The 15,557-nt window shown below is 39.7% G+C and overlaps 1 protein-coding gene across 3 annotated transcripts in view; it reads left to right on the forward strand.

Moving 5' to 3' along the window:
* fibcd1b (fibrinogen C domain containing 1b) overlaps nucleotides 1–15,557 on the forward strand; it is a 310,956-nt gene that overhangs the window by 102,336 nt on the left and 193,063 nt on the right. For 2 of the 3 annotated variants that reach the window (XM_057819800.1, XM_057819801.1), the window contains one exon: nucleotides 14,126–14,605. In XM_057819800.1, coding sequence (XP_057675783.1) covers nucleotides 14,126–14,605 — 480 coding nt within the window. Of the gene's footprint in view, nucleotides 1–11,671; nucleotides 11,691–14,125; nucleotides 14,606–15,557 lie in introns of those variants that run through there. The other variant, XM_057819802.1, reaches the window with a different exon arrangement.

The raw sequence follows: 15,557 nt of genomic DNA on the forward strand, positions 1-15,557 counted from the left end.
CGTGTGTCATGATCCCAGTATTTGATGTAATACAAAATACGACGTTTACTCACTTTCTCGTACGTCTAATGGTCCCACAGTAGTAGGGCTTGTTTTTGCCAATATTCGTGGTGAACGGGAACCTTTTTAAACCCAAAAAGGCTCACACGCCTCTCCCAGGTGCAGCAAGAATTTCCTGTAGCCGTTATGCTGTCGTGATGTGAAAAATAAACTAGACTGAAGCCGATGCTCAATGCTAACAAAACCACAAATGTTATGCTAACGGTCCGAGCCACCTAGCCAAACATCATCGCGTTTGCAACGGCGTCACCACCCCCTTCCCTCCTCCTCCTTCCCGCTCTGCACTCTCCAGATCAGGCAAGCGGATGTGTGACAAATCATACAACTTGCGCTTCATTCAACCAAATTGTAGTAACACGCCCCTTCACATCCTCAGCAACGGTAAAAGCTTTCGCAAAGATGGGAAAGGTAATTAATTAGATTACTCACTACTGAAAAAAATTACGCCGTTAGAAATGCCTTTATACTCCAACGCCGTTATTAACTCATTGGCTCCAAAAACGTATAAATACGTTCTATTTTTAATTGGTTCAGTGTCCCAAAAACATATTTACACTTTTGTTTTTTTTGTTTTTACAAGAGGCATCTATAGGTTCCTATGTATCTAAGATACAATGCACAAAGCTTGAAACCAATTTTAAAGCAATAAAACTGGTCACTGGAGGTCAGTAGTGCATTTGGTAAGAACTCATCTCGGGCAAAGAAAGGAAGTGAAGAAAAATAATCAGGAAACGGAAGTTGGAGGGATCTTATGAAGACGCGTGAGAATTTGAGAAAAATGTGGTGAACGATCAGACAAAAAACGCAAACGACACTGGAGGAGTGTTTTGATAAGAAAACGAAACCATTGTCAAAGGATTAAAAAAAAATCTATCTTGATGAGACACACTGTGACGTCCACAACAGCATCAGGTTCCACACGCGTTCTACGGAGCTAACGTTGTGTTACTCTTTAGCCCGAGGTAGAAACCAACGATGAAGATGATGATGATGAAAAAAGTGAGACCGATCTTGATCCGGACTCATCAGATTAGCCGGAGCAGCAGAGAGCCTTCCCCGTTGTTATGTATGTGCGCACATCGTTCAACAGTTCAATAGTTTAACTATATGTAAATAAATTGTTACATTGCGATCAAAACCTCTATTTGTCTTGTTGTTTATGTTATTTTGTAGATCGAAAACATTATTCAGATGCTTGGGATGTTCCATAAGTGAAAAATAGCTGTGTTAAAGTCAAAGTTATGTTTGAAATGTATGCTTTCACAAAAAGCTCAGTTTCTCTGTTTTTTCATCAGAAATTGGAAAATTGCTCAAAGTAAGCTATTTTCTAATGCCGATTTCTAAAGAATGGAAAAAATATATGAATTAACTTTTTTTTTCTGCTGAAAGAAAAGAGTCCAGTCTTTCTTTTGGTGGGTTCCATGTTTATATAGCAATAGAATAGAATTTTCTGTGGGCCTTGCAAAATCAGCCAAAATCCAGTAAAACGGCCAGGAGCGAAGGGCCTCGCTCCGGTGAAAATGGCTGGGAGTGAATGAGTTAAAAACATTGGTGGGTAGTAATTTTACGCATATCATCTTTGAATCCTTGTCACGCTGTAATTCAGTCACCCATGTGCTGCTGGTTGGTCTCATTTAAAAGTGTGGAAGTTGAGGTCCACGCCCGTTTTTACTTGAAGTTAATTGACCAAGTAAAAGAGGACAGTCATTTGAGTTTCATGGTTTTATTGCCCTCATCAATAAGCATTAAAACTCTGCATGGACCAAGTGTTTATGTCCATATTCCCATCATTTCTTGTCCTTTTTCAAAACCGAAAGTACCACGAAAGACTACATATCTCTGGAGCCATTGTGAGTTCACAAAGGAATAACGTCATCCGAAAACTTGATATATTGCCAAGCGAGGCACCATCTAAATATGTATGTGTGTATATGGCGGAAAACACTCAAAACTTTTGTCTTCCCAAAATTTGACCTTTATGTCTTCATTAAATGATAAATCATTTTTCAGTGAAACAAATATATTTTTGTACATTCAACATCATTTGGGAGGGTCTTAGCTTTCATATGAGCAATTTCTGAAACCAATTGAATAATTAAAAGTCAGGTTATTAGCAATTGTTTTTACAAACTGGATTAGCGACAAGACTTTTGTCATGGACTGTGTGGCGGAAAACACTCAGGTGACTTGAAATTCCGCTCTGAGACCCCCAATTTGGCCAAATTTCAAAATTTTCCTATATGCATGTGTGATACATCATTGGAAAGCTTAAAATCTCAATTTTCTGGGGAAAGAAACATTTTTAACAGGAGGGCATTTTGTAAAAATAAATAAATAAAAAAATTTAACAGCAAAACCCTAACTGGAGGTGAGAGCACACGAGAGCAGAATTAAAGACGCCACAGTTTTAACGAGATATAATCGCATACTTATCGCTTTTCGATCCAAAAAATCCATGTAGAATGTATCACCGAGTGTCAAGACACAGCTGTGAATGGCCAGAACCGCATTTTTGGGGGATTTCATGGTGAAACATGGTAATATAACAAGGGTCTCGATGCAGAATTCGCAGACATCAAGTGGTCAAGATTTTATTTTTCATATATTTACCCTTTCAAATGTTTTTTTTTTTCAATTTTTCTTTGTTTGGATCGATTATTTATCATCTAACATATCGGGGAAAATGCGACACTAACAAAAAAAGATACAATTAAGCGATGGTTATGAGGTAGATATCCGTGACTCTTTTTTACAGACATCATTTTTTTTCATTGTGACGTAATTTGTTTAAAAGTTTAAAATATGCGAGTGAATAATTTTTTGAAGTCGTTTTTTTTTTTTTTTTTTAAACGAAATATTGGACATTGATTAATGATTGTAAGTTAAAAATGACAGACATTTTGAATCATAAATATAATTACTTACCTTTTTTTTATGGCTGGTTTGAAACAAAACGTCTGTAAACGGAGGTTTCCGGGGTAAAATGGACAAATTAAAAATAGTTTGGGGGCTTATTGTGCCATGAATCTGCTATGGCAGCATATAGACATATTGTTCTATCAAGCACAACAGTTCTTTGGCTGAGAGTACAGCAGTTTATTTTCAAGAAAAGTGCAAGAGCAGAAACTGCTTTTTCACCCTTGTCTGTGTTTCCCGCCATATATATTTATGTATGTAATGTATATATAAAAACTGTATATACATACACTCTCTCTTTATATATATATATCTATCTATCTATATCTATCTATCTATATATATATATATATATACATTTTTTTTTAAATTTATTTATTTATTTTTTCTCACTATTTTGCACTGTATATAAACTGTTTTGACCATAGTATGTGTAAAGGCAAAAACACCTATGACCAAACCTGCTGTTTGTGTTGAATTGTCAAACATAAAACTATTCAATCTTTTTTTTTCTATTGAATGTTTATCATAACAAGTTGAATAAATATTATCAAGCTTCAAAACGTTTCGTTGAGCATGTTTGGTTGTCAATGGGACATCAACATTGCAAATTTTGACAAAAGATTTTTCTGTCTTTTTCGGTCCAAAATGATGGTTATACTTGGTCAGTGAAAAAAACAGCAGTTTAAGCATGAAGGTTATGGTGTCCTGAAAAAAGGGACCCAAATTGGCCATTGTGAATATTTTTATTTCTTTGAAATATAAAGGCAACATAAAAGGCAGGAAAATTCGGCCATAATAGACTTAGGTGTTAAAGGGTTAAGGCTGATGTGCGCATGCGCGCAGCATACTTTCTGGACTCTGTTTTCCGTTCAGTTAGCTGAAATAATGGCATGTGATCAGCATGGATAGTTAGCTCCGATTGGTTCAAATGCACGTTTTTTCTGGAACAACAACCAAAAAAAGAACACGTTTGTTGAATTAATGGGTTAAAAAAAAGCAATGCAACAGTAAATCTATCAATTCATTTCACAGCAGATGGATGAAAAGAGCTTGTTTTTCTGTTGTATTGTAGTATATCATAGAATGATCATCAATATTATGAGCTTTGTATTGCAAATCGTATCATATCGTGAGGTGCCCAGAGGTTTCTACCCCTAGCCGTCACCCGCGTGGCCATCTTGGCGGTAATTACTCTCGCTGTCATAGCTGTTGCGGTCACCCTCGTGGGCCAAAGTGGTTGTTGCCCTTTCATCTTAAGCCCTGTTAACACCCTTACTGAAGTGATAGTAATGTGCCTTAGAGGAAGTAATCCCGACACCTCCACTCCAAGTACAAGTGAAAGAAAAATCTCAGTCTTTCTGAGTCATTCTCCATATACTCCTTACCTCGCTTTGCTTTCACTTGTGATTAAATTAGCAAAGAGCTTCTTACACTCACATCTGTGTAAAAGCAGTTAAGTGTCAGTTCTGCCCGAGTTTGACTACTGGCAGAGTGCAAGTCGCTGTATATCTTTCCTGTTTTGGCGTAACGGAGCAGGCGATGAATGTTTACTGCAGTGCTGCTGTGCTGATGGCCCCCACTGATGTCTTGAGGCCCCGCCAGCAATAAAGCTCAGGCAAACTCTGCTTACGTCTGCACCGGGGAGGACATTATGAACCGTGAAGGCGAGACGCGGAGGAAGTTGCATGAATAGTACAGCTGCTGTGTACCTCTGACGACATCCAGCAATTTAGAAGTAAATAATGTAGCTTCTTCCTCTGAAAAGTCTTCTAAGGATTGTCAAACAAAGAATTGTCAAATTTCCTTTCCAAAAGCTATTCGGGTTTGTAAATATGGCTGATGGCTCCAATTATCTAGAAGGTTGAATGCCTATACAGTGACACCTCAAGTTTATCATCCTCGAGTGGCTTTCGTGTCATGACTTTTTTTTGTTTTTGGTTTTTTTGCATAAGTTCTTCTAAAAAGACATTAAATTTGCTGTCATGTCCTCTAATTGCCTGTCTTTCGTATTAGCGGGCGGCTGTTGCGCAGTTGGTAGCTAGAGTTGTCCTGGGACCAAAGGGTCAGTGGTTTGATTCCCAGCTATGAATGGCCATTGTTGAAGTGCCCTTGGGCAAGGCACTGAATCCAAATTTGCCCCCAATGGGTTGGCAGCAGCACCACTGGTGCCTGAATGTGTGCTAATGTAAAGCGCTTTGGGCATGGTAAAAATGTAGATAAATGCGCTATACAAGTACTCTCCATTTTAGTATTTGTAATGCTTTGTCCCTCCACCTAGTGGAACTTAAGTATAACTAGTTTGTTAGCGTCCCGATTTTACAGACGTTATTGCATGACTACCGTAAATTCCGGACTATAAGCCGCTACTTTTTTCCCTCCCTCAATATCCTGCAGCTTATAGTCCAGCGCGGCTTATTTGTTGATTTATTTGGGTTAATAGGTAACACTTTATTTGAGAGCGGCGTCATAAGTAGGGATGGGAATTGATACGATTTTTACGATTCCAATTCCATTATCGATATTGCTTAACGATTCGATTCTTTATCGGTTCTCTTATCGATTCTAATTTCGGGTAAAAGAAGAACAAACATTTTGATTGGCATCAAGTTTGTTTAATCAGAAGTCACAACCTTACAAACTCACATTGAGGTCAAAAGAGGCCCAAAGCCTCAATGTTAACTGTGGCAATAAGTGGCAAATGCACAAGAATGTGTAACATTTTACTGAAACATTTTTCTAATAGAAATAAAAAATATTGGTATATTTTGGCATATAGGTCGTTGTTCTGCCTTTGGCAATGTCTCCAAACTTTTTCCTGTGAGGGCCAAATAACTTTTCCCTTCTCTGATGAGAGGCCGGGGTCAGTTTGTAACAGAAAAAGTGTGACGATTGCAGGAGTGCATAAATGTAAAAAAAAATGTTTTTCAGAAAGCCACAATCAAATAACCCTCTGTGGATTCTTCACGGAACAAAAGTAAATAAAATAAAAATAATAATATAATATAATAATAATATATAATAATAGCACTATTAATTAAATAGATAATAACCAAATAACCCTCTCTGAGTTATTCACTGAAAAAGGCTAGGAAATAAATAACACTACTGAGGGAGAAAAAAACAAAAACAATTCAAAATGCTCTCTGGAATTGTTCAGGGGGCCGGACCAAATATGGAGCCGCGAGTCGTAGTTTGGGGACCCCTGTTTTTATTTACCAGTATATTGAAATGCATGCCTTTTAGTTTTTATGGTGCTTTCACGCCCAAGTGGTGGCGCCCTTGCGCTTCCTCACGCAAAGAAGCACGCGCTCACGTGAAGAAGACCGCGCTTACACGCGAAGAGGAAGAAATGCCGCATCCAAGCGAGTGAGCGAGTTAGTGAGAAAGGGAAACACTTCCACCAGCCTAAGTTCTTTGTTAATGTTTGTAAAATATCTACAGAGCCAACGCCTGTATGTATCATCTTCTGTGTTGTTTTTGTGAGTTTCCACTCGCGATCGGACACTTAAATCCAGTTGTGTAGTGGTTTAAACGATGTGCTAATGCTAGCGAACGCATGCTAACTGTTTGTTGTTACTGTGTTAGCAGCTAATCATCGCTGATTTATGTTGATGCAAACCTGTTTGTTATTGGGGACGAAATTGGTTTGTTTTATTTCTATTTTTAGTTTCAAGTGATGGTTGAATAAAGTCAGCAAATTATACCAACGTCTTCTGCATCGTCATTTGGGAGTTTAGCTAGCTGTATAGCCAGGACTGAGCCTTGGCGTCTCGGTGAGGACAGTGCAGTCTATTCCCTCCCGATGCAGTTATTTCCATCTCGCAATGACTGCAAGTCGCTTTTTTGTACTTTTTCCTCGTGAAGTGAAGACACACTTTCGAGCGTTTGAACCTACGTACTGTCATTGTTATGTTTACGGCGGCAATGCTCGTGCTAAACTATCGTAACCTTTCACTTTCACCCTTTTTCCTGGTGAAGTGTAGCTAAACTTTGGAGCGAGTGGTTCTTGGCGTCATGCTAGTTTGATGCGTCTGGACAATAAGACACGTCACGACGCAATATGCGTCTTTCGGGATCGTTAAAGGGATCGTTAAGGCTTTTTCATTGTGATGTCGAGGCCTCGAAACACTCGGAACCGGTTCAGAATTGGAATCGGATTTCGATTCCCATCCCTAGTCATAAGACCGTCATAATTATAACACTATCAAGGGCATGAATTAATGCTTATGACAGATGTCATTGTCATCCGGAAAACTATGTCACGAACTCCAGCTCGGATCTTTTAAATCTATTCAAAAGTGAGATAATTTGTTGATGACACAAAATGACATCTGTCATAAGGATTCATTAATGCTCATGGCAGTGTCATGTCATAATTATGATAGTCTTATGGCACGACTGTCAAATAAAATGTTACCAAATACCATAACTAGCAATTAATGAAACAACTGGAACAGCAACTGAAGAAATAATTGGCACAGAACATGAATTTTGATTGTAATTTACATCTGTAGCGCTGCAATGCATAATAGGAGGCATGTTGGGAAAAAAACAGTGTTGACGGCAGGTGACAGCAGAGGTTGACTGTCTCTCCAAAGGAGCAGTGATGTCCAAATGAAGCTTCTTGAAGCAATGGTGGTTCATTTGGTCTTATGACCGTCATAATTATGACATGACACTATCATGGGCATTACTGAATGCTTATGACAGATGTCATTAAGTGTCATCCGGCAAACTATGTCACTATCTCCATTTATGTTCAGCTCGGATCTTTTACATCCATTCAAAAGTGAGATAATTTGCCGGATAACACAAATGACATCTAGAATAAGCATTCATTAATTGTCTTAACAGTGTCATGTCATAATTATGATTGTCTAATGACAGTTTTATGGGGCCACTTTCAAATAAAGAGTTACCAAATACCATCTCTAGCAATAAATGAAACTGAAACAGTAACTGAGGAAATAATTTGCAGAGAACATGAATTTTGTTTGTTATTTGCATCTGTAGTGCTGCAATGCATGCTAGGAGGCATGTTGGATGACAACAGTGTTGACAGCGGGTGGAGCAGTGATGGGCAAATTAAGCTTCTCGAAGCAATGAAGCTTTTCAACCCACTGGTTCAAAGCTTCATGGTGGTTCATTTGGTCTTATGACAGTCTTACGGTGCCGCTGTCAAATAAAGTGTTACTGGTTACTATCTTTTGGTGTAAATATTCCATAATACAGTGAGGAGTGCTGCGGCTTATAGTCCAGTGCGGCTTATCTGTGAACAAATGCTGGTTTTGTGTCAAATTTGGTGGGAGCGGGTTATGGTCAGGTGCGCCTTATAGTCCAAAGATTATGGTACTCGAACATGAAGTAGCAAATGCGCCACGGACCGGTACTGGTTTTGGGACCACTGGTTTAGGGCATTTACGTGCAAAACGCATCTCTACTGATGGAATTTTCAGTTTACGAGACGGCTTCCAGAATCAATTAATTTAATAAGGAGAGGTACCACTGTACATGGGCATTATGTAGCACATTGTGGTATGTATATTTTGTTTGTTTACATTTATCGTCAAATACAATTATGTTAGGAGTTGGATGTCCATTACCCAGCATACAATTGGATTACCCATTGGGCCAAGGGATGCTATATACAAGGAAGACCAATACAGTGGTACCTCTACTTACAAAATTAAATGGTTCTCGATGTAGTCACATAACCCGAGAATTCAGTAAGTAGAGACGAGTTTTCCATGTGAATGCCCTAATCAGTTCAAAGCAGTGCTGAAACGCCATATTACATTTTATAATCGGGGTTGAACTGGAATAAAACTACAGCCGAAAATCTTTGAATCATTCCAGATACCTAATCTAACCTAACCGTTAATACATTTAATGAAGTAAATAATAAAACATAATGCAGCGGAAAAAGGAAAAAAATCTATATATCTTACCTTTCGAGCAAGGCGATGTCCTCTTTCACAAGATCGATGGGGCCTGTCATTTACCTCACTCTTCGTCACACAAAAACGTGAGGTGACCTGTGCTTTAATGTGCTACTAATGTTTGAGAACCGTGTGTAGGCTTAATAAAAACTCTTTGTGAGACAATAACGCGAGACTTGTTCTCTTTTGGCTCAGACATCGACCCGCATTAATAACGTCGCGCCTGTGCACGTCATACTGCGACAACCAAATTGAAACGTCATCAACAAAAGGCCAATAGGAGAGCAGAATCCCATTACTAAAGCATGATGGGAAAGATTATGACCAATAGGGCCGGAGGATCTTATGGCGCAATGTACAGTGCCTTGCAAAAGTATTCGGCCCCCTTGAACCTTGCAACCTTTCGCCACATTTCAGGCTTCGAACATAAAGATATAAAATTTTAATTTTTTGTCAAGAATCAACAACAAGTGGGACACAATGGTGAAGTGGAACAACATTTATTGGATAATTTAAACTTTTTTAACAAATAAACTGAAAAGTGGGGCGTGCAATATTATTCGGCCCCCTTGCGTTAATACTTTTTAGCGCCACCTTTTGCTCCAATTACAGCTGCAAGTCGCTTGGGGTATGTTTCTATCAGTTTTGCACATCGAGAGACTGACATTCTTGCCCATTCTTCCTTGCAAAACAGCTCGAGCTCAGTGAGGTTGGATGGAGAGTGTTTGTGAACAGCAGTCTTCAGCTCTTTCCACAGATTCTTGATTGGATTCAGGTCTGGACTTTGACTTGGCCGTTCTAACACCTGGATACGTTTATTTTTGAACCATTCCATTGTAGATTTGGCTTTAGGTTTTGGATCATTGTCCTGTTGGAAGATAAATCTCCGTCCCAGTCTCAGGTCTTGTGCAGATACCAACAGGTTTTCTTCCAGAATGTTCCTGTATTTGGCTGCATCCATCTTCCCTGTCCCTGCTGAAGAAAAGCAGGCCCAAACCATGATGCTGCCACCACCATGTTTGACAGTGGGGATAGTGTGTTCAGGGTGATGAGTTGTGTTGCTTTTACGCCAAACATATCATTTTGCATTGTGGCCAAAAAGTTCAATTTTGGTTTCATCTGACCAGAGCACCTTCTTCCACATGTTTGGTGTGTCTCCCAGGTGGCTTGTGGCAAACTTCAAACAAGACTTTTTATGGATATCTTTGAGAAATGGCTTTCTTCTTGCCACTCTTCCATAAAGTCCAGATTTGTGCAGTAACGACTGATTGTTGTCCTATGGACAGACTCTCCCACCTTAGCTGTAGATCTCTGCAGTTCATCCAGAGTGATCATGGGCCTCATGGCTGCATCTCTGATCAGTTTTCTCCTTGTTTGAGAAGAAAGTTTGGAAGGACGGCCGGGTCTTGGTAGATTTGCAGTGGTCTTGCACAGTGCTCCTTGAGATGTTTAAAGCTTGGGAAATCTTTTTGTATCCAAATCCGGCTTTAAACTTCTCCACAACAGTATCTCGCACCTGCCTGGTGTGTTCCTTGGTTTTCATAATGCTCTCTGCACTTTAAACAGAACCCTGAGACTATCACAGAGCAGGTGCATTTATACGGAGACTTGATTACACACAGGTGGTGTTACGGATGGAGATATATATATTAGAGATATAATGGAGATATAATAATATTGCACGCCCCACTTTTCAGTTTTTTATTTGTTAAAAAAGTTTAAATTATCCAATAAATGTTGTTCCACTTCACGATTGTGTCCCACTTGTTGTTGATTCTTGACAAAAAAATTAAATTTCATATCTTTATGTTTGAAGCCTGAAATGTGGCGAAAGGTTGCAAGATTCAAGGGGGCCGAATACTTTTGCAAGGCACTGTATATATATCCTGTATATACATAATATAATAAAAATATATATGGAAACACAGCACTGGCCTGCTTACTGTAATCCATGACTGCACTAATGTTAGTTACTTTATATTATAAAGTATTATTGTATTATTGTGTATATACATAAAGTGACTGCATCAAGATATAATCATTTTAAAAATTTAAGTGACGGGTAAAAATAGATTATGAGTGGATTTTTATGACCCTGTCAGTCAAAATGACAGACAACGAAAAAGTCTAGCGCAATCTCTGCTCAAGTTGGAAAAACACGAAAAAATCGGATTTGTGCATTAAGACCTGCAGTATGAATTTAGCCTATGCAACATCACCCATCCAAAAGGCATGAATACCCTCTAGTAGAGAAAAAAAAACATTGTCTCTATCACTATCCCTGATTGGTATAATGGGGTCATGTGGTCAGTGTTGCGATGTCTCATTGGTGAAACAGACGGCCACTGTCGGCATCTCTGGCAAAAAATAAAGTCTATGTAGAATTAACTAGTGGCGTAAAAGTAATGTTTCTTCTTCACAAATCTACTCAAGTAAAAGTAAAAAATATTGCGTGGTATCATTACTTTAAAAAGTACATTTTTCTCAAAACGTTACTCAACTAAATGTGAGTAAATGAATCGCATTACTACACCACTTCTGAATGTATAACATTTATATCTCATAATGTCTATTAAAGTATGTATTATCTTTCATATGTTGAATGATTTTTCCTAATAAGCAAAAAAAGCTTCGAAATTTTTTGGGGGGGTATGCCGAGGTTTTCGTATCTCTGAGGTACCACTGTATTGTCACAGAACACGTGATTAGGTGGGTCTCGAAAATACGTCAGTGCGAGCTTGATAACAGAATCAATTAAACTTCTAAGCCAAGGTAACCCAGCGTTAGTTTAGTCAAACGGCAAATAAGTTATTGCGGATGAGGATTTGACCTTGCATCATTTTTTCATATGTATAATTTGTGTGGCTCATTTGTTAGTTTCCGGCATCGGCCAATTGATTTTCTTCGCATTAAAGAAACCATAAAGCTCTTCCGTCGTAAAACATTTACCGTTAGCTGTCTATTAGCGCGGCGCTATGCGCCCGGGCCCCTCATTTACATATTAATAAGCCCGCGCTGTCTGGCGCACAGGCTTGCACATACAAAACATAAAATAAACACAGTATGCTGTACTTCTCATTCATCCTCCGGTGCGGACTGAACAATAATAAGAAATCATACGCTGATTCATTGCAGCCGAGCTTGTAATCACGGCTGTAATGCCTCCTCGTGTCCGTCTCGGACCCGGCGAATGGAAAATGGAGCCCGGTCGTAAAAAGGCCAAAACATGCGGCCATTTTACGGTCTGGTTAATGGCCGCGATGCCTCCGAAAGACGTTTGTTTGTTGTGTATGTCATTTCAGCCAAGTGAATCTGATGCATACAGGGCACAACAGTGGTGACAAAATATCGAAATGGTGATGTATTGTGATACTTTGCATCTAAAAAGGCTATCAATATGCTCCTGCCAAGAATCGATATTTCGTTTTAAAAAAGTGTCACCGTTTAATAAAATAAAAAGGAACCAACAAAATCTTCCACTGTAGCAGCGTCTTAATGGCTGCCACTAACTGCGCTAGATGAAAATTCATTTGCCACTCCAGTTTAAATAGATTATTTAAACTGGGAATGGCAAATGAATGTTCCTTCAATCTAAACTAGAGGATTCGTAGCCAGTCTTTCCGATTTTTGAGGCATTCAGAAGTCACTTTCTGTTCATTTTAGAGCAAGCACGGGTCACTTCCTGTTGAGTATAAATCACTGCCTATTCATTTGGGGAGATTCCCGGGTCATTTCCTGTTCCGTCACCCAAAACCAACAGTAAATGACCCAGAAATCAATAGGAAGTGACTAAAAATCAATAGCAAATAACTTGAAATGCCCCAAAATTAAACTCAGTGGTTGTCATTGACCACCATAGGATGTGAATGCCTTGGTTTCAGTGCCATCAACGGCGCTAGATTTCCAATCAAGTCAAAATGATTTTGCCCCGTCAATGGCAGCCAGTGAGCTAACGTGGATACTTATCTTATGTAGACATGTGCCGATTACCGGTTTCAAGGTATACCGTGATATGAAAAACTGACAGTTTCAAAACCGCACAAATTTGCCGTCATACAGTCCCTGAGCGTTTTTTTTTTTTTTTTAATGTCCCAAAAAGGCAGCGAGAAATCACTCGCTTACAGCTGCAAGGCTCAACTCTCCCCTACCGGTTGTTGCTCAGTGTCAGTGAGTCAGCTGTGTGACACGATGGCTGGAGGTGGTGAAACATTTTCCACCATCGAAGAAAACAAAATTGCTGGTATGGGAGTACTTCGGCTACAGACAAGTTACAGATGGCCGCGGCTTAGAGGAGGAGGGCTAGCTGACATGTAAACATGTTTGTGGAGGGTGGCTGCCGAAGAGGCAATACCTCAAACATGATTTCGTATTTATACAAAATAAAAGGTTAGTAGACACTGTCATGACCGTTTCGCACCAGCTACGAGAGTTAACTCTAGCGTGTTTAGTGTGTCTATCGGTGGTAAAACGTGGTGTTCTTTTCCTCTGGCAACTGTGTTGAGAAAGAGTGTGTGTATAATGTAAACATGATACGAGTCATACACACATGCTTTTTATGGAAAATATTTCAACTATTTTTGTTCTGATGGTAATAATGTTGAGCTGCTGCTGTGGGTTTAGGCTTACCTAAAGGACTGTATTTATTTTAATTCCGTGATTTAAAAAAAAAAAAAAAAAAAATTAACTTAATATCATACATGTGTTCCAATTTTCTAATATGTTTTGCAAAATAAAAAATCTGTTCAATTTTTTTTTTTTTTGTGAACCCAAATAACACATTGTAGAGCTGTAATTGCAATACCGTGATACCATGAAACCGTGATATTTTGGCTTAAGGTTATCATATCGTCAGAATCTTATACCAGCACATGCCTAATCATATGGAAGATTTTTGTATCAACCTTTTAGTGACACCTTTTTAAAACAATATATTGATTCTTGGTGGGAGCATCTCGATAACCTTTTGGGTTGCAAAGTATTATGAAAAATCACCTTTTTCATATATGTTGTCACACCTCTAATACGCTATATACATTCAGTCATAAATGAACAATTAAAAGCAGCCCGGCCTGGACATTGTCTCTAAAGTGCCCCATGATGTCCTCGAAAAGATTTGGTCCGAGACTTTAAGATTAAATTCTCGAGTTAATGTTTCAAACTCACTAAAAAAATCTCCATATCATAACTCATCTTTTGTCTCTTTGCAGAGGATGAGCTGCAGCTACCTTCTGTGCACCATCCTTCTCTTTGTGGCCGTCCTGCTGGCCGTCACGGTGACGGGCACCATCCTCTTCATGAACCACAACCGGGCGCCGCCCATGTCGGATGGGGTGCCGCACATCTCCACCAACCAGGACGAGGCTAACGCCTTGGTGACGGTGGAGCGCGGCGATGGTTCCCGCGTCAACATCTTCATTGACCCCAACTGCCCAGACTACAGCGGCAATTTTTTGCGACTGGAAGGCGTGCAAACCTCGCTTCTGCACTCGCTCACTGACCACGACTCGGACCTCAAGTCGGTCAAAGGTCAGGATCGCGCGCTGCTGGTCAGCCTGGCGGAGGAAGTAGCCAAGCTGTCCGCCCACGCGGGACAACTCAAGATGGACTACGAGGCTCTACGCCGGGGGCAGGGGAGCCTGGGGCAAGATCTCAACACGCTGCAATCGGAGCAGGCACGCCTCATACAGGTAGGAAGACGGAACTACTGTACAAATCAACCATCAATCCCTTATTATAGACCAGTGCTTGAAACTTAAACACCTAATATATACACGCACAACAAATCTTTTTTTTTTTTTTTACTTTTAAACATTGAGAGGAATAAATGTGCTGCTGCGACCGTAGACCTACTTTTGCATACCCAGTATACAAATACAGTGGGGCAAATAAGTATTTAGTCAACCACCAATTGTGCAAGTTCTTCTGCTTGAAAAGATTAGAGAGGCCAGTAATTGTCCACATGGGTAAACCTCAACCATGAGAGACAGAATGTGAAAAAAAAACAACAGAAAATCACATTGTTTGGTTTTTAAATAATTTATTTCCAAATTAGAGTGGAAAATAAGTATTTGGTCACCTACAAACAAACAAGATTTCTGGCTGTCAAAGACGAGGTCTAACGAGGCTCCACTCGTTACCTGTATTAATGGCACCTGTTTTAACTCATTTTTGGTATAAAAGACACCTGTCCACAACCTCAGTCAGTCACACTCCAAACTCCACTATGTCCAAGACCAAAGAGTTGTCGAAGGACACCAGAGACAAAATTGTAGACCTGCACCAGGGTGGGAAGAATGAATCTGTAATCGGTAAAACGCTTGGTGTAAAGAAATCAACTGTGGGAGCAATTATCGGAAAATGGAAGACATACAAGACCACTGATAATCTCCCTCGATCTGGGGCTCCATGCAAGATCTCACCCCATGGCGTCAAAATGATAACAAGAACGGTGAGCAAAAATCCCAGAACCACACGGGGGTACCTAGTGAATGACCTACAGAGAGCTGGGACCACAGTAACAAAGGCTACTATCAGTAACAGAATGCACCGCCAGGGACTCAAATCCTGCACCCGTCTGTGGTTCGCTAGAGAGCATTTGGATGATCCAGAAGAGGACTGGAAGAATGTGTTACGGTCAGA

Source organism: Corythoichthys intestinalis, chromosome 17 (genome assembly GCF_030265065.1).
Source record: "Corythoichthys intestinalis isolate RoL2023-P3 chromosome 17, ASM3026506v1, whole genome shotgun sequence".
Taxonomy (NCBI): Eukaryota; Metazoa; Chordata; class Actinopteri; order Syngnathiformes; family Syngnathidae; genus Corythoichthys; species Corythoichthys intestinalis.